This window comes from Lontra canadensis, unplaced genomic scaffold, assembly GCF_010015895.1.
Source record: "Lontra canadensis isolate GAN:19392208 unplaced genomic scaffold, GSC_riverotter_1.0 scaffold55, whole genome shotgun sequence".
In the NCBI taxonomy this organism is placed as follows: Eukaryota; Metazoa; Chordata; class Mammalia; order Carnivora; family Mustelidae; genus Lontra; species Lontra canadensis.
The window spans coordinates 4151292-4171276 of NW_022631049.1; the positions used below are offsets into that span (position 1 = coordinate 4151292).

At 43.8% G+C, this 19985-nt stretch overlaps 1 protein-coding gene across 2 annotated transcripts in view; it reads left to right on the forward strand.

Annotated features, from left to right (window-relative positions):
• The window catches only part of ESR2 (estrogen receptor 2), a 68535-nt gene extending 50512 nt beyond the window's left edge, over positions 1-18023 (forward strand). Inside the window, exons 8-9 of one of the 2 annotated variants that reach the window (XM_032875227.1) lie at positions 10575-10755; positions 17883-18023. In XM_032875227.1, coding sequence (XP_032731118.1) covers positions 10575-10755; positions 17883-17985 — 284 coding nt within the window. In that variant the 3' untranslated portion in view covers positions 17986-18023. Of the gene's footprint in view, positions 1-10574; positions 10756-12676; positions 13075-17882 lie in introns of those variants that run through there. The other variant, XM_032875226.1, reaches the window with a different exon arrangement.
• The last annotated feature ends 1962 nt before the right edge of the window (positions 18024-19985 follow it).

Genomic DNA, 19985 nt, shown 5'->3' on the forward strand with positions numbered 1-19985 from the left:
CAGTGGGTTAAGCCACTGCCTTCAGCTTAGGTCATGATCTCGGAGTCCTGGGATCGATCCCTGCATCGGCTCTCTGCTCAGTGGGGAGCCTGTGTCCCCCTCTCTCTCTGCCTGCCTCTCTGCCTACTTGTGATCTCTCTCTCTGTCTGTCAAATAAATAAATAAAATCTTAAAAAAAAAAAAATCTTGGAAACTTTCCAAACATTTGGAAACCAGATAACCTACATCTAAGTACCTATGGATCACAGGAAAAAAAAGCAATAGAAGGAAATATTTTGAACTAACTACAAATGAAAGTATATTATATTATATTATATTATATTACATTATATTATATATATATTATATACATATATAGTATATTATAGCAAAATTTGTGGGTTGCAGCTAAAGCAATAGTTTGAGGGGAATTTATCGCACTTGAGACCCATATTAGAAACAAGGTCTCAAATTAATGACCTTAGCATCCAACCTTAAGAATACTGAGAAAGGAATAGCAAATGAAACTCCCAAGTAACCAAAAGAAAAGAAATGATATAGAGTGGAAATCAATAAAACAAAAATAGAAAACAATAGCAATCAAGGAAACTGAAAGCTGATTTTTTTGAGAAAAATAAAATTGATAATCCTCTAGGCAGATGACTCAGAATAAAGAAAAGAAGACACAAATTACTAATATCAGGAGTGAGAGAGGTTACCTTACTATTCCGAAGATATTAAAAGGAATAATGAGGTCATACTATGAACAACTATACCAATATATTTGAATACTTAGTTGAAAAATTCCTTAAAAGACACAAATTACTGAAACTCACTCAAAAAGAAATCTAAAAATCCTGACAGCCATGTATTTAAGGAAATTGAATTTGTAGTTAAAAATCTTCCCACAAAGAAAACTCCAGGCCCAGATGGCTTTTCTCGGAAAATGCTACCAAATATTTGAGGAAAACCCCAAATTTTACACATACTTTGTTTTTTACTTTTTAAAAGTTTATTATTTTTACTTTTAAATTTTAATTCCAGTATAGTTAACGTACAGTGTTATATTAGTTTCAGGTGTACAATATAGTGATTCAGCACTTCTATACATTATTCAGTGCTCATGAGGACAAGTGTGCTCCTTAATTCCCCATCACCTGTTTCACCCATTCCCTGAGCCACCTCCCCTCTGGTAGCCACCAGTTCTCTATAATTAAGAGTCTGTGTCTTGGCTTCTCTCTGTTTTTCCTTTGTTCATTTGTTATGTTAAATTCTACATGTAAATGAAATCATATGGTATTCGTCTTTCTCTGACTTATTTCGCTTAGCATTATACTTTCTAGCTCCACCTATGTTGTTTGAAATGGCAAGATTTCATTGTTTTTTATGGCTGAGTAATATTCCATTGTGTATGTATACCATACCTTCTTTATCCATTCATCTTTCAGTGGACTGCCTCCATAATTTGGTTATTGTAAATAATTCTGCAGTAAACATAGAGGTGACTGTATCCCTTTGGATTAGTGTTTTTTGTATTCTGTGGGTAAATATTCAGTAGTGTAATTATTGGATTGTAGGGTAGTTCTATTTTTAACCTTTTGAGGAATGTCCATGCTGTTTTCTACAGTGATTGTACCAGTTTGCATTGCACCAACAGTGCAAGAGGGTTCCTTTTTCTGCACATCCTTGCCAACACTTACTGTTTCTTATGTTGTTGTTTTTAGTCATTCTGACAGGTGTGTGGTGGTATCTCATTGTAGTTTTGATTTGCATCCCCTGATGATGAGTGATGGTGAGCATCTTTCATGTGTCTGTATGTCTTCTTTGGAAAACTGTCTCTTCATGTCTTCTGCCCGTTTCTATTTCTTACTTATTTTCTCCATTAAGGGTGATGTTAGCTGTGGATTTTTCTTTCTTTCTTTCTTTTTTTTTTTTAAAGATTTTATTTATTTATTTATTTATTTATTTATTTATTTGACAGAGCACACAAGTAGGCAGAGAGGCAGGCAGAGAGAGAGGAGGAAGCAGGCTCCCTGCTGAGCAGAGAGCCCAATGCACGACTCCATCCCAGGACCCTGGGATTATGACCTGAGCAGAAGGCAGAGGCTTTAACCCACTGAGCCACCCAGGCGCCCCTGTGGATTTTTTATATACAGCCCTCATTATGTTGAGACATGTTCCCTCTAGACTTACTTTGTTGAGGGCTTTTTTTCATGAATGATGTACTTCGTCAAGTGCTTTTTCTGCATCTATTGGAATGATCATATGGTTTTTATCCTTTCTCTTATTGATATGCATCATGTTGATTGTTTTGTGAATATTGAACCACCCTGTATCTTGGGAATAAATCCCCCTTGATCATGGCAAATGATTTTTTTAAATGTATTGTTGGATTCAGTTTGCTAGTATTTTGTTGAGAATCTTGGTATTTTGTTGAGGATTTTTGCATCTGTGTTCATCTGAGATATTTACCTGTAGTCCTCTTTCAGGGGACTGATACAGTCAAGACAAAATCAGTCTTTAACTGATTTTGGTATCAGGGTAATGCTTATAGAATGGATTTGGAAGTTTTCCTTTCTCTTCTATTTTCTTGGACTCATTTGAGAAGAATAGGTATTAAATCTTTTTAAAATATTTGGTAGAATTTGCCTAGGAAGGTGTTTGGTCCTGGACGTTCGTTTGTTGGAAGTTTTTGGATTACTGATTTAATTTCATTGCTGGCAATCTGACAAAATCTTATACCCATTCCTGCCAAAAACTCTAAACAAACTATGAATACAGGGAAACTCCCTTAACCTAATAAAAATATTTATGAAAACCTTACAGCTAATATTATACTTAATCATAATCAGGAACAAGGCAAGAATGTTCACCTAACTAATTCTATTTAACATTTTACTAGAAATTCCACCCCATGCAATAAGGTAAGACAAAAGATAACAGGCATCCAGATTGCAAAGGTGGCAGTAAACCTCTGAAAACATCCTAATTGATGTAGATGATCCCAAGGAGTCCGCCAAAAATGAGTTTAGTAATGTTGTAGGATAAAAGGGTGATATATAAAAGTCAATTATATTCTTACATGGCAGCAATGAACAAATGATAATTGAAATTAATATCAATACTATTTATAATAGCATTAGAATCATAAAATTTAGGAATAAACTTGACAAAATGTGTGAGACTGAAAATTCAAGATATTTCTGAGAGAAATTAAATTTTAAATAAATGGAGAGATATGTTAATGAGCTAGAAGGTTCATTATTGGTAAGAGCTCAGTCCTCCCTCAAAATGACCTTTAGATTCAATTTGATTCTAGTAAAAATCTCAGGCTTTTTTGGGTAGAAATCGATAAACAGATTCTTAAATTCATAGGGAAATATAATGAACCTAGAATAGCCAAAACAACTTTGAAAAAGAACTGAGTTGGACGACTTATCCTATTGGACTTCAAGATTTAGTCTAAAGCCATAGTAATCAAAACAACATGTATTGACATATAGATCACTGGAATGGGATAGAGTCCAGAAATAGACCTACACAAGAAGCAATTTTTAACAGTGTCAAGGTAGTGGGGGAAAGAATGATCTTTTCACTAAATGGTGCTTGAACTAAAATAGGCAAATGATTGAATGGATATATCATCAAAGAAGATACAGTGATGGCAAATAATTACATGAAATGCTAAAATTATTCACTAGAGAAATTAAAATTAAAACACAATGAAAAACCATACCCAATAGACTGGCTACAATTAAAAAGACTAATCATATCCAGAGTTTGGGAGAATATGGAGTAAGGAGAATTCTCATACATTACTGGGTTGGGGGGATATAAATTGGTACTCCTTTTTTGGCGGGATGTACAACTATTTGAAAACTGATGAGCATTTTCTTAAATAGTTAAGTGTACATGTACCTGGTGACCCATTCGTTCCACTTCTTGGTATTTACTGAAGAGAGATGAAGGCATATGTTTATACAATAACTTGTACGCAGATGTTCATAGCAACTCTATTTGTAATAGCACCAAACTGGTAACAAACCAAATACCCACCAAATGGTGAGAGGATAAACCCAAACTGTGATATACCGTAGAGCAGAACACTGCTCAGCAATAAAAAGCATTGAATCACTGATAGATACATGTAACATTAGGAATCTTATAAAGTAATGGTGCTGAATGAAAGAAGACAAAAAAGCATACATACTATAAGATCTCATTTACATAAAATTTTGGAAAAAGCAGACTATAGTAGGAACAGATTTGTGGTTGCCAGGGGATGGGATGAGAGTTGGGAGAGATGGAGAAATGATTACTCAGGGTCGTGAGAGAACTTTTGGGGTTAATGAATGGGTTCACTGTCTTGATTACACTTAGGGTTTTATGATGTGTGTGTGTGTGTGTGTGTGTGTACATAAATACATGTCAAAACTAATAAAATCCTACCCATTAAATATGTGCAGGTGATTGTAGGTCAGTTATACCTCAACAAATCTGGAAACAATATAATGAAAACAAAACAGAAAAAGAAAGATGAAGGGAGCAGATTGTGGCCAGAGTGGAAAAGACATACCATCCAGCAGGGACCATATTCAGCACAGGGTGGGGGCTTCAAGGCTGAGGGTCATGAGAAGAGAAATGGAATAGGTTTTTTAGAGTCAGAAGGCTGTGGATGTTCTCTGTCCCATATGGAGAGAGCAGGGTCTCTGAGGGCTGCTACCTGCTGCTGGCAGCTTTTCTTGCTGCGCTAGGTAAGTGCTGGGCTGTCTGGAGACGACTGTCTCCTCAGTAGGTTGGTCTCTCCTTTCCCTGTGTAAGCAATGAGCTCGGGTTGGGATTATGGCATTAGTTAGGTCTGCCCTGGTATCAGCATACGAGGTGGCCAGGTCAGGGTTAGTAGTTACGTGTATGTGTGTATATATATATATATACACATATGTATATATATATACATATGTATATATATACATATGTGTATATATATACATATGTATATATATACATATATACATATATATATATGTATATATGCATGTATATATGTATACATATATATATACACACACACATGAATTTTTTTAAGGCCAAGACTATTTTTAACAGAACTATGAGGCACAGGGTTATAGCTCAGTGGTAGAGCATTTGACTGCAGAACTATGAGGCATAATTAATCTACAATAAATTGTACTTGTTTAAAGCATACAGTTTTATGCCTTTTGGACGTTTATATATATATGCCCCTGAAAGCATGGCCACAATCAAGATAGTGAATGTATCTGTCACACGCAGAAGCTTCTTGTGCCTCTGCATAACTTCCGCCTTCTACATTTCCTCCCCCTGTCCAATTCTGTGCAGCCCCCAATAGAATTTGTCATTATAGATTTAGTTTGCATTTTATAAAATTTTATTTAAATGTAATTTAGGGTGACCAACCATTGAGATTTGCCTGGGACTGAGGAGTTTTCTAGAATGCAGGATCCTTAGTCATTCTACAGGTGTGTGATGGTATATTATTGTGGTTTGTTGGTATTTTTGTAATAACTAATGCTATGCATTTTTTTTTTTTTATGTGCTTGTTTGTGGTCTGTATAGCTTCTTTGGAGAAGTATCTGTTGAAATCACCCATTTTTAATGGGATATTTGTTTTTTTATTGAGGTACAGTTGACATAAAATAGTTATATTTGTTTCGGGTGTAGGTAGTTACGGTTTTTTGGAAGATTTTATTTATTAGAGAGCGCACGCGCGCGTGCGCGCGTGCGCGCAAGAGCATGAGCAGGGGGAGGGGCAGAGGGAGAAGCAGATTCCCGGCAGAGCAGGGAGCCCCATGTGGAGCTCAGTTCCAAGACCTGGAGATCATGACCTGAGTGGAAGGCAGATGCCCTGGTAGTTAACATTTTAAATAGCTGCATACTTTAGGGTTATTTATCTCCTCTAATAGTGCATGTAATATGGGATGAATATTAATTTTTTTATCCAATTTCAATTCAGTAAATATTTATTTAGTTTTCGTATGTGCCAGTGACTTCTAAATGATAAAAATGTCAAAGTGAATTAGATAACATTCTTTTGGTCTAGAATAGGGGTATACACTATAATATCCAAATTAAGAGTAGTGGGACCAGCCATCTTATCACCAGAAATCTGAAAAAACTGAGTAAGTCTTGGGGCGCCTGGGTGGCTCAGTGGGTTAAAGCCTCTGCCTTTGGCATGGGTCATGATCCCAGTGTCCTGCGATCAGGCCCCGCATCAGGCTCTCTGCTTCCTCCTCTCTCTCTCTGCCTGCTTGTGATCTCTGTCTATCAAATAAATAAATAAAATCTTAAAAAAAAACAAAAACAAAAACACAATTGAGTAAGTCTTCTGTTGGACCGAATCTAGGATATAGAGTGGGATTAATCCACAGATAGCCCTTAAAAATATTTAAAATTAGGAATAGGTCTATTTATTTAAACAATTTTTCAGGCTTAAAGAGGATTAGACTGTTTGTTCAATGAAAGAAATAGGGGCTTAGAACCGGGCAATCCTCTTTGTCATGAAGATGATGGACACATCAGTTCAAGCCCTGGTTCACTCTGAGTTTTGGGGAGAGTCCTGGTGAAGTTGGCTGGTGGAAGGCAGAGCCCCAAACAGACACACAGAAGGGTGCGGAAGAGGCAAAACAGGGGCCTTTCTATTGATCGAGAACGTGGGGGCCAAGCGTTGTGAACACTGGCCTGCTGGTTTCATATCATGGGCACTTCCCAGATACCAGCCTGTTCTTATGGGGCTGGGGTAGGAGATGGTGATAGAGGGATGGGTCATGGCTAGAGGTTCCTTTCCTTAAAGCAAATAAGCAAACATGACACGTGCCTCCTAAAAACCAGGCATTTTTCCTTCGGTTAGTATTCCGGGGTCTTTATTAAACACTTTAGATCTTCTGATTTATTTCCCTTCAGTATATCTTCATCCTTTGAACATAGCATGTGGCAGATCTTGGGGGCGTTGCCCCCCACGCCCGCCGTGTGCTGCTCAGAATGTCTGCAGGTGGGTTAGTGAGAGGAACACACAGCTGTTCCCAGGTGATAAAGAGGAGAGATTATGTGTTTGTTTTTATTTTACTTTCTTTGGTCTGTTGGGGCATGGTGCCAAGAATCTCGCCTTTGATGCTGTGCTGCTTTAGTTTCATGAAAAGTAGTTTAATTTTGTTCTGGAATGAGTCATGTTTTTACTTTGGGTGGGTTAGAGGAGATGGATTTTTGTTCCGTGTGTGACTGGGCAATGAGCATCCTAGAGGGAGGGGCTTTGTGTCCTGTCTCCTGCCTCTGCCAGAGCCTGCTACGTAACAGTTACTCTGTAAATACATGTTTGGTGAGCCCAAAGTACACTGCTAACCGAAGAGGCAGCAAAATGGATATTTTTCAGCCCAGTTCCCTCCCAGGATGGTTTTAAATAGGTTAGTCTTTTTGCATATAAAAGCATTTGCCATATCTAAAATTGATAGAGCCCTTCCAAAACTTGGCTGACTCCTGTCCCCAGATTCCTTGTTAGTGATTGACAATGATGGTCCTTTTTAGAGCTGTGCTGCCCCTACAGCCTATAGAAGACCCAGGGCTTGCCCTTGGCAATGGGTACTCCTTTATGAGGAGGAATTCACATACTATACAGTTCACCCATTAGAAATGTACAATTCAGTGGATTTTAGTGTATCCATAGACTTAGGTACCCGTTATCACAACCAATTTTAGAACATTTTCATCACCCCAAAAGAAAACCTGTACTCATTAGCTATCACTACCTAATTTTTGTCTCACCCTTACTCCTAGGCAGCCAGTCATCTCTTTTTTGTCTGTATAGATTTGCCTATTCCAGATAGGCCCAACACATGGAATCGTACAAAACATGGTCCTTTGTAGCTGGCATCTTTCACTTGGCATCAGGTTTTCAAGGTTCACCCATGTTGTAGCATGAACAAAACACAAACAAGTATTTTGTTCTTTTTTTGGCTGAGTGATATTCCGCTGTATGGATATACCACATTTTGTCTATCCGTTTCTTAGCTAATGGATGCTTGGTTTGTTTCCACTTATAGGCTATCGTGTGTGATGTTGCTATGAACACTTGTATCCTAGCTGAGTTTTTTTTTTTTTTAAGATTTTATTTATTTGTCAGAGAGAGATCACAAGTAGGCCAAGAGGCAGGCAGAAGCAGAGGGAGAAGCAGGTTCCCTGCCGAGCAAGGAGCCTGAGGTGGGACTCGATCCCAGGACGCTGGGATCATGACCTGAGCCGAAGGCAGCCACTTAACCAACTGAGCCACCCAGGCATCCCTGAGTATTTATTTTTATTTTTTCACTTTGTCACTTTGGATTGACACAAGTACTGGTAGACTCTTTTAACTCCTTTTCGAATCCAAAAACATATATATTTTTTTTAAAGATTTTATTTATTTATTTGTCACAGAGAGAGAGAGAGAGTGCGAGAGCGAGCACAGGCAGACAGGGTGGCAGGCAGAGACAGAGAGAGAAGCGGGCTCTCTGCTGAGCAAGGAGCCCGATGTGGGACTCGATCCCAGGACGCTGGGATCATGACCTGAGCTGAAGGCAGCGGCTTAACCAACTGAGCCACCCAGGCGTCCCCAAAAACATATTTAAAGCAGGAGACCTCCATGGAGCACACACCACGTAGCAGAGCAGACTGGAACAGCGCGTTGATCATTTCCATTATGATGGCGTGATTGGCTACAACGACGCAAATATCGGAACCCGTGTAAATTCAGCCTAATTCTTCCATTTGTGGGTATTTATTCCCTGCCGGCCATCGCACTAGGTAATGAGGATATAAGGATAAGCAGACAGGGTTTGTGCTCTCAAAGGGCTTCTGTCCAGTGTCTCTCGGGGTTGGGAAGGGGGCCACGGGCTGGGTACAAGGGGATCCAGATCTGGGACAACAGGGTGCCCTCTGCTGGGGGTGCATGGGCACCATCAGAGCTTCAGAGAATCCAAGGTAGACTTAGGGTGGGGTGGTAGGCAGGGCAGGGAAGCTTCCAGAAGGAAGGTCACCACCAGGCTGGGATCTAAAGGAGGAGTGGATGTAGCTAAGAGAAGGGAGGGTGGAGAGGAGGAGGAGGGGGAGAGAGTTCCTAAGTAGAGAGCTCAGCATGTTCTGTGTGCAGTGTGCCCTGTGCTCTGGAGTTGAAAGTGGGGTTCAAGGTGAGATGTGGTGGGAAATGAGGATGAAAAGAGCAGAGGGAGGCCTGGTACCCTTGAGAGCTGCACCAGATGGTTTGGACTTGGGCCCAAGAGCTGGGAAGGGAGTCACATGAGCAGGTCTGCATTTTGGCTGCTCAGAAGGGGGTGCACTGGGTCAAGGGTGGGGCTTATTTCCCCTGTGGTGGGAGAGCAGGGGACCTGCTGTGGCATTCAGTGGGAGTTTGGAGGATGTGGGGGGTGGCTAGCAAGAGTCACTGGAGAACAAGGTGAGCAGGGAGTTAGGGAAGTGGTTGTGGGCTGTTGTAGGAAGCTGACTATTTGAAGTCTGCGTAGTCTGACAATGTGGAGGGACATGGCCCCGGGGACGTGGGGAGGCCCAACACTTGCATAATTGTGCTTCAGGATGTCGTTTGCCTCAACTGAACTGTACTGAATTGAGTTATCTTAATTGAACTGCAAGTGCCAATAAAAATAGAGAAACAAAAACTGCCCCAAGCCGTGGATATGGATGACTGTGCTGGTCCCCATGATCTTTCTAGCCCACAGCCAGCAGCTCCCCTGAGGATTTCACAGAGTTCCCCCTTTATTCTTTGAAAAGGAAAGCCTAGTAGAGAAGCTAATTATTTCCAGAATAGCTTCCAGAATGGGAGGAGTTGGAGTGGGAGGTGGGGGCAAGATGATTGACCCGAGCTGTTAATGTGCAAGTAGTGGGAGGCTACAGGATATCTGAGCCTAGAGTTGGAGGGGAATTAAACACAGAGCAGGGCCCAGAAGGATAAGGGAAGCAACCTCCCTCTTGCGCTGGTTTTGGGAACCTCGGAGACCTGTGCCTACAGAGTTTGCTCAATGAGGAGCTGCACTCAAAGAGCTGGGAAACTGGTCTGGGGCAGGGAACTAGAGATGGTCTTCCTGCCCCAGCAAGGTGCCACTGGAGGTGTGATGCCATGCCTGGCCACGGGCTCAGTCTGTCTGCACGGGGCCCAGGCAGGCTGGATGGCCCTGGTCTTTTGTCTGTTAAACTCCCCTTAGGTGAGGGACCCTCGAGGTGGGGAAGGGTAGGATTGATCTCACTTTCGTATCACCTCTGTCTATTTGTTGCTACTGCTGAGACACACCAGGTTAATGGCCCCAGGCTACTAGATTTCTGCTCCGGGAGGCCACAGTTGTGGGCCAGTGGTGTTCTGAGAGACCAGTTGACTGGTCCGCATCCATCCGGGCTTGGCGATGGGGCTAGGTCTCGGGGAAGGACATCACGGGCCAGTGATACCACCACACATGCAGATCCCAGAACAACCCAGATCAGTCTGGCTCCTTTCTGGAGAACGTAGCCATGCTTCCCGGCTGAGCCCCTGACTTCCATTTCCTTGTCTCAGAGTGGTGACTTGTGACTGTCACTCTGTCCAGGTATGTACCCTTTGGCCGCAGCAAGCCAGGAGCCTGAGAGCAGCCGGAAGCTGACTCACCTGCTGAACGCGGTGACCGACGCTCTGGTCTGGGTGATTGCCAAGAGCGGGATTCCCTCCCAGCAGCAGCCTGTGCGCCTGGCTAACCTCCTGATGCTCCTCTCTCACGTTCGACACGCCAGGTACAGTCCCTGGGGGGCCGCTCCGCTGGGGGTGTGGGGGTGGGCCGGGGTGTGGGGGCGTGCCTGTGCCCTGCAAAGGCCTAAGAGCTTCGGGGAGAGTGTTTGCAGGTTTGAGAGTGACAAGGCAGAATTTTGACCTCTAAAGGAAAATAAATCTCTGAAAGGGAAGGGGGGGGCATTCTTCATCAGTGCACGCAGCTGTGGCCGGAGGTCAGCACCGTGGGCACTGGTCGAATGTCACGTGCCACCATATAGAATATTGATGGCATTCCTCACCTGTTTTTTAGTTGCTGGGGTTTGGGCTTATTGAAGGAATTCTAAAAGGGGCCACTTCTCTCCTGATGTGAACAGCCACCTCTCCTTGCACCACCACTCTGAAGTCATTTGCTTGAGGAGACTAAACTCAGCTCCTCTAGATCAGCTCCTCAGGCTAGGGATCTGGGGACGTGCCCGAAGCCTTCCCTGGGAGTGGGCCTTTTCAGCAACAGCATCAGGACGTTAATAATGAGATCTGAGGGAACTGGGGAGGCCCACGGGTTTCGGAAGGCCGGGGTGCGAGGAGAGTGCATTCAGTGTATGCTGATGGTGGGGGACGGGTGTAGCAGGATGGCTCTGTGCTGGTTTAGAGATGCTCCTGGGAGGAGGGAGGCCCTGCCCTGGGGCTGGCAGAGGGGAGTGAGGACAGAAGGTCATTGCTACCCAAGGGGGAGGAAGAGTCTAGAGGCTGTGGAGAAGGACAGTATTCACCTCAAGAATTATAACAAGGGGAGGAAACGAAGCAACGTCCGCCTTTTTTCCTCTTGAATGATTACCGACACAGAACCATTTGCAGAACAGATAGAGCCCACTCTCATTAGTCACAGAGTCTTTATTTGCAAATTGGACTATTTTTTTTTCCCGAGATTTTATTTACTTGGCTGACGGAGACAGAGCACAAGCAGGGGGAGTGGCAGGCAGAGGAAAGGGGAGAAGCAGACTCTCTGCAGAGCAGGGAGCCCAGTGCTGGACTCATCCCAGGACCCTGAGTCATGACCTGAGCCTAAGGCAGACACTTAACAGACTTAAGCCACCCAGGTGCTCTGCAAATTTGACTACTTTTAAAAAACTTATTTGTAACCCCTGAATCCATACTTAGTGGCACTTCTATGGTCCTTCAAGGATAAGCTCAGGGTGGCAAAAAATTTGAGTTGCCCACACTTACATTCCCAACTGAGGTCAAGCAAGAGGACCCTTTTGTTCTTGTTCCGGCTCTCACACCTTAAAGAAATGTCCTTTGCGTGGTCTAGTTAGTGCCATGTTTTTGCATTTTTGTGCTTTTTGTTGGTGAGTCCACGGTCTGTAAATGGCCCTCAAGCAGAGTGCTGAAGCTCAGTGTTCCTAAGCGCAAGAAGGCTGTGATGTGCCTTATGAAGAAAATAAGCGTGTTGGGTAAGCTCTGTTCATGCGTGAGCTGTGGTAGCTTCGGCTGTGAGTTCAATGTTAATGAAGCAACAATTCATGTTAAATAAGGTGTCTTTAAACAAAAACACAGGTACACCAAGGTTTGGTATTAACTGGATGATGAAAATGTTGGGACCAGAGCCTTGGGCACATAATCCTGCATTTCCCGCAGAAGCAATGTATTTGCTAATTCAGTGTTAGTGGAACTATGTAGAACACAGCTGCTGTGCACGATGAGAATTCCCGGCCCTCTGCCAGGTGCTGTCGGGCCACTGTGGGTGGGTGGTGATAGGACACTAAGGTCCTTGCCCATAAGTGTAGATGACTGATGGAGCCGGAGGCCAGAACCCTAGAAGAAATGGCTGGGGGAGGTTTAGGGGATGGAGGGTAGACTGGCTTTGTTGGGGGAGAGCTGGGGAAGATCTTGAAGTTCCCAAGGCTGCCTCCCAGGAAGGACTCTCGACATCTTTTTGTCCTCCAGTAACAAGGGCATGGAACACCTGCTCAACATGAAATGCAAAAACGTGGTCCCAGTCTACGACCTGCTGCTGGAGATGCTGAACGCCCACACGCTTCGCGGGCACAAGTCCTCGCTTGCTGGGGCCGAGTGCAGCACAGCAGAGGAGAATAAGAGCAGGGAGGGCTCCCAGAAGCATCCGTCCCAGTGATGCCCAGTCTGAGGCGAACAGGCCACAGAGGAGGTCAGAGGCTGAAATGTGACCTCCAGTGTAAACCGTGAGCTCTGTCTGGGATGGGCAGGCTTCGTCGTCTCGCTCATGTGGTCCCTCCTTTGGTTATGGCAGGCCCAGCCGGGTACCATCCTGCACCCGAATGCCCCACTTCCCAGAGTCGGGTGAGAAAGCCGCAGTGTTCCCTGGTTCCGGGGGGCATGTCCAGTGCCGATGTCACCTCATGCTCAGCCTCTTAGGATCTCAGTGTGGTCCTTTCTTACTTCTCATCTCCCTTCCGCCCCTCTGGAAAACATCTTAAAGGTTTGGGAATGAATGGTGGAAATCCACTGTGCAAGGTGTGTAGAGAGGGGAGACGCTGGGGCCCTTATGGAAGTGGACTAACCTTTATCGGGCAGCCTAACCTGCCCTTACACAGACCTCCGTTTGCTCTCTTCAGGGCCAATGGATGGTAGGATGGAAAACCATGGCAGTGAATGAACTAGTTCCACACACTTATGTCACGGGCCTGTGAGGACTGAAGTCACATAGCAATATGTAATATTGCTATTACTGTCGAAGGCTGGAGGGATCGTGACCTGGGGAGCCAGTGGTCGGGCTGGGAGGTGAGCCACACCCTTCCCCTAGACCTTGCTGCCATCTCCATAGCGTTTCATTCCTCTTGATTTGCATTCATAGAGCCTGCTCATTATTTGGGGTGCATTTATGTGTTTGATCACTTTTATGGAGGATTGTGGAGATTTAAATCTCTGTCCCTTCCTTAAAACTCCTGTCCCAAGGAGCTCAGTGTGTGCTGGAGAAAGGCCCAGCATTTGCAGGAACGGGTTTCTCCCGTCGGTCTGGGTCACAGCTACGCTGTGGGGCAGCCACAAGTGCCACATCAGCCATCCAGATGGGGACATGTAAGGCTGTGTAGACTTGGTAAGCCTATCACTTTCAGGAGACCTGGTTTGTGAATTCTACTTTAGAAAATATCTAGGGATAGTTATTTATAGCAAGAAAGAATTCTTTTATACCGTAGCGCTCTTTTAAACTATTTTCTTATCAGAACATTTATATGGCGAGCTAGGTGAAATGGAAACTTCATAGAAGAGTATTCGTTCCTATTCCAAGTGGGACATAGATAGGACAAGATGATAAAGCGTGTCTGGAATTACAATTTTAAACTCACTTTTAAAAATCTGAAATCTTCAGGAACATAGCGCATTAAAGGGGTTACATCTATACCTTGGCAGTGAGTGGTTACATCCATGTTTGATTTTTGTGATGATGTTTTGAAAAACTACCTTGTGATCGATGAAATGCATTCTCTTTTTGAAAATGGGTTTACTTGGGCTGGCACATTCTGTATTTATTAAGTCATCAGGAAGATTAAATTCGATGTTATGAAGGTTGGTTTCTGCTAGGGAGTCCTTAAATAATTTTTAGGTTTGGTATCGGTGCAGATTTACTACAAGCTGAGCAGAGCTGTCTCAGAAACACTCGGACACAGACCTAGGGAGCGCACGCCATTGTCTGTATTCCGAGTTGGTCTGAAATGATTCCCCGTGGTTCAATGTTGCAGCCTAGGTGAGACTCGGTGCAGAACGCATGCGTTGCATTTTATGGGAACCGGGGAACATCCAGAAGGTCGAGTTTCTCTCTCTCCGGCCAGCCTAGACCCACATCCCAACCAACTGAAGTTACAAGGCTGGAGAACAGGAAGTGGGAGGCAAGAGAGGCCGTCTTGAACAAGTATCCGCTGGTGAAATTCTTAGTTATACTTACAAGATTACCAGAACGAGGTCTAAGGCACTGCCACAGTGGCGGATAGGGACTGACGTATTTTAGGTTGGATTTTGTAGAGACCAGATTGGTCTCAGGGGGCGAAGCAGCTTTCCATACCAAATCCTGCGCTTGCCTGGGCTGGTGCGTGTGCTAGTGAGCTCTTCCAGGACCCACTGCTCGTTTCCTAGTTATTCCTGCATGCTTTGCGAGGCTGCCCGCTTCCCTGCATTTGGAGTTAGCCCATGAGGGGGCTGTTAATACTTTTTAGGTCATTTCTTCTTGGCTCAGACTGCCACAGCGGCGTGCTGGGGATAGAGGTCAGTCCAGCCTTGGTGGGGGGGCCTTCGGGGCAAGGCTGTCTCTTAGAACTGGGGTCTGGGCCAAGGAGGCAGTTGAGATAACACGGTCTATAGCTGAAAGGTGTTCTTCCTTTTGTTTTGAATAGTGTAGGGCCCTTTCCTCCTCGCAGATGGAAGTGTTTTCAATCTCTGGGCCCATCTGTTCCAAACTGTCCTCTAAAGCAGATACCAGTGTGTAGCCAGTCTGCTGTTTTTATATGTTTTTCGTAAATCCTCAATATTCATTTTAAAGATTAATAATGTCTCCTAAACAGTGCTTTCTTTTAAATGTCTTCTGTTTTGGGGGGGGTATCCACACCCCGTCCTAATGATCTTCTGCCATAGCCTAGCAATGAGGACTTCATTGTTTTCAAGATCAGTTTTTAAAAGGAATGAACAAGGGGGGATAGGACCTGACAACTGTAAACAGGAAATAACTTGAGTATGGGTGGGGGGAACATACCCAGCTACACTTTGTGTATTATGGAAAAGTGAGCCTCAGCTTTGCCTCAGACTCATGTGGCAAGATTCCTTTCCTCCATTTTGATCTGCGAGTTACTGTTTAATATGAGAAACTTATTTGTGGGAGATGAAATGAGATTTGGGGTTAATTCCAAAAACATGAGTGTCTTATATGGGATCATGTGGATATATCTTAATGAAACAATTAACATGGAATATTCTTAACACAGATCACATTAGAACAGAATGTTCAGATTCCTGAGGGGGGGCACTAGCAATCCCTAAAGAGGACCAGGGTGGGTGAGCTGGGCCTGCAGTGAGTTTTCAGGCGTGTCCTAACTGCACCCTCCTTCCCCTCCCTCCAGCCCCTCTGTGTGGCCTCAGGCCTGTCACATGGTCCACTGGGACCAACTACAGAGGAATTGACCCTAAAATAATTTTGAAGAGATTTTTCTTAAAAACTTGAGGTGGGAACATAACTCTGGAGGGCCTCAACTGTATTAAGAACAACACAAGACAAAATTGACACAGGCTCTGGGAGGGAGATGGTCTCTCCCTGGATTATTTCACCTGCCAACTTGGCTGGGAGGGCAATTACTCCAGATTTCAGTAGAAAGAAATCAGTTACCAAGTCTTGGCAGAGCTACTTATATATTCATATATATAAGCTAGGATGAAGCAATTCTAGAATGTTCCAGCATGTGAAACCAGTTTGGTTGTTATTTAAATCTGCTAAGGAGCTTGCACATACCTTTCCAAATTCAAGGTGGACCTTCTGTGTCTAGGTCTGTTTTGAAACAAGGCATTTTTTTTTTAATTAAGTAAGATTTGACACATTTTTTCAAGCTGCTAGAAACCTTTTAGAACACATTATAAAGACTATGTGAAGGAAATGATAAAAATATACCATTTAGCACCTAAAAATATCTGTGGGCTACTTACTGTGTGTCAGACAGTTCTCAAGGCCTCATACTTTCACATTTAATAAGAATTACAGGGTTCCTAACTTTCTGGTTGTGGAAACTGGAGTATAAGTCAACTCACCCAGGGTCCCACAGGGAAGTGGGTGACAGAGCTGAGCAGAGACCGAGTTCTAGTGCCTAAGGTAATCCTGCAGTTGAGTTTAACACAAAACTGAAAAGATATTCTTAGACCACAGAATGCACGCATCAGTTGGCATCTGACAGGCATGCCGCTTGGGCTTCTGTGGGGTCCTCCCGATTTGCACAACACTCTAGATACAGTGACAGCTTACCAACCTGATGCAGAAGTTCAATCTCATCTTGGATACATGTGTAAATTAAAGCCCAGAGGCGGCTTTGACCTGCTCGAGGTCGTGAAACTACTTATGGACAAACTCCGACAGGAAGTTAAGTCTGCTGCTGCTGGGCCGCCACTGTTCCTGCCACAGGACTTGCCTCCCTAAGTCGGCTGCTAGAGTTGAATCTCCATGTCTAACAGACTCGACCAGTTGCTTTCTACTGACCCTGTAGATCCTATCTTTTCTGCCAAGATGGGGGTCTGCATGAAATGTTACAGGCGGAAAAAAGTGAGTTTGATCGTTTCTGTCCTCCCATCCTGAGATCATGAGCTAGTGGGTGGCACTCCGGTCATCTCCTCATACCTGCTGTTGCTTTTCCCAAATGCACTGATGTGGAGTCCGCTCGTTGGACATTTCCCTGTGTAAAATGAGCACACCTTTTAGGTACTGATGCTTCCCTGTGGAGTCTGGTATACAGTAGTGTGAAACACATGCCCTTAATTCTTTATAGCTTCAAAGTTGCTGGACTTTTGGCTCCAGTGGCAGCTCAAAGAAGTGCATTGTCTGTGATATGTGATCTTCTAATCCTTCTGTTGTTTTGGAGTCAAGGATCCTTGTTTTTTGAGTTCTAAGGATCCTATTCACTTATGAGGCCAGTGGCTGTGAAGTGCTGGGAGGGCTTCCTTTATGGGAAGGGCAGAGGTCTGCTAAGGCTAGCCCAGAGCAGCTCCTGCTAACAGCACAGTCTACACCGCCCTGTTTTGCTTCTGTGCTGGGTGTCTCAATGCCACGACTCGTGGTTCTGTAACGTGATGATTTGGTGGCCCCGTGGACCTTGGAGCCTGCTGGTGGCTCTCCCTTGTTTTTTCAGGTGAATGCTTTGTGCCACAAAGCAGGCTTGTGTATCTGGGTCTTTACAAGTGAATGTTTGCTGTTGTGTGAAAGCAGGTTTTGAGGTCTGCTTTCCATTCCTTCCAGGTACTGCCTTTCCTCCACTGTGTCCCCTTAATATTTATGGAACTGTTGTGGAAAGAAGTTTAATGTGACAAAAGTTAAATAAAGTGTTTTTCATAATTGTGGCTTTAAAAATGTATTTGTTGGGAATCTAAGAACTTGTAATAACTAGGCTAAGTAGTCAGTGTTCCCATTATATTCTGAATTCTATTCTAGGTATGCAGCACCCTTTAAGAATTTGGTGAAAACCATGAACACTCTTCCTGGAAAAAGGTACATAAACACAAATATGCTTGACTGTATAATTCAAGAGGATTAGGAATCTGTCTTAATCTGCCAAAGCCTTTTTTTTTTTTTTTTAAGATTTTATTTATGTGAGAATGTGTGTGCAAGCAGAGGGAGGGGCAGAGGGAGAGAGAACATAGACTCGGCACTCAGTGCAGAGCCTGATGTGGGGCTTGAACCTGTGACCCTGAGATCATGACCTGTATCAAAATCAAGAGACGGACACTTAACCAACTGAGCCACCCAGACGCCCCACAGACTTTTTAAAAAAGTAGCAATTTAATCTTTGATCAGCGAATCTCACCCTTGTAATTAATGACCACAGGCACTGTGTGTTCAAGTAAAAGCCACACACATCAAAGTCCTGGTATGCAGTACGTCAATTATTTGGGTGGACTTTCTGTAATTACCCCATTGCAGTCAGTCAGTATGACACCCGATTAGGGATGGGGAGAAAAGTCATTCATTCATACTGAAGCGATCTAAACGCCAAGTGTTTAAAAATTTCCTTCGTGTATGGGAAATGGAAGATGGAAAGCCTCCTAAAAGTGTAAAACATAATCTCATAACAAGTGTCTGGGAATACACTGAGCTTTGAGTGAAAAAAGACCTGCTGGGGTAAGGGTAGGGTCTCTAGAAGCCTAAAGACTCAAAGACCTTTATCCTGAGAATGCATGTGCACAATCAGGCTTTAAAATACAGACCACCAGAGTCAAAGGTTTCCAGAACCATCACCTCCTTTGGACTGGAAGAAGAGAAGGACGTAGAGATTCTGCCTTTTGCCTCTGGCAGAACTGGAGCAAGGACGCTCTAACCAACTCGGTGGCTCAGAGAAACAGCTGGGTGACATTGTTAATCCATGAAAAGAAATGAATTATTTTAAAGCATCAAAAGACTTTTTTTAAACTGCAAAATACCCTTTTCTCCCTATCATTTTCATCAATTTGGTAAAGTGAAGACGGATTCCCTTCCACTGGTACCATTACATCAAGCCGCTGGGGAACTGCACACGTCCTGGGGGTGTCTGACCCACAGAAGGGGCCGCCAGTGCTGGGAGTCTGGTCTTCATCTACAGCCAAGTCTTCCTGGCTTCCCCTGAGGTTTGTGCTTGGCTGAGAAAGAGGGGGGCACTGACTGAGGTGGCGGTTAGGACAGTGGTATCTCCCAAGTGTCAAGAGATGCAGGTTAGGGGCGCCTGGGTGGCTCAGTGGGTTAAAGCCTCTGCCTTCAGCTCAGTTCATGATTCCAGGGTCCTGGGATCGAGCCCCATGTCGGGCTCTCTGCTCAGCGGGGAGCCTGCTTCCTCCTCTCTCTCTCTGCCTGCCTCTCTGCCTACTTGTGATCTCTGTCTGTCAAATAAATAAATAAAATCTTAAAAAAAAAAAAAAAGATGCAGGTTAGGGGCACCTGGGTGGCTCAGTGGGTTAAGCATCTGCCTTCAGCTCAGGTCCTGATCCCAGGGTCCTGGGATGGAATCCTGCATTGGGCTCCCTGCTCAGCGGGGAGCCTGCTTCTATCTGCCCCTCTGCCTACTTGTGCTCTCTCAGTCAAATACGTAAAATCTTTAAAAAAAAAAAAAAAAGATGCAGGTTAGTAGTAGTTAACCCAGGAACCTGTTCAGTGACTTCTTATCACTTTGTTTTGGTGAGAAATAGATACTGGTACTGGAATCCTCTGGAAGACAGGTGGTTCTGCCTATAACATTTGTTAAACAAAATCTGTTTGCTTTGGAGAGAGCTGGGAATAGAACAATCTGGGTGAACTCCTCCTTTCCTTTGTACCCACCCTCCCTGCCATGCTACCCTCATCACTCCCTCCAGCACAGGAGGGTCACATACTATAAAATCGCCATATCTACAAGTTGTGGGAATTTAGATCTCCTAAGTTATCTTGTAACAAGTTAAATAAGTAGAATATAAAGCCTAGATTAGAATTAGAACCCATAAATCCTCCTAAATATTTTTAAAGTAACTTTTGTTCTGGGATAGATTGCGTAGAACATCTAATTTGTAATAGGATCCAATACAACGAAAG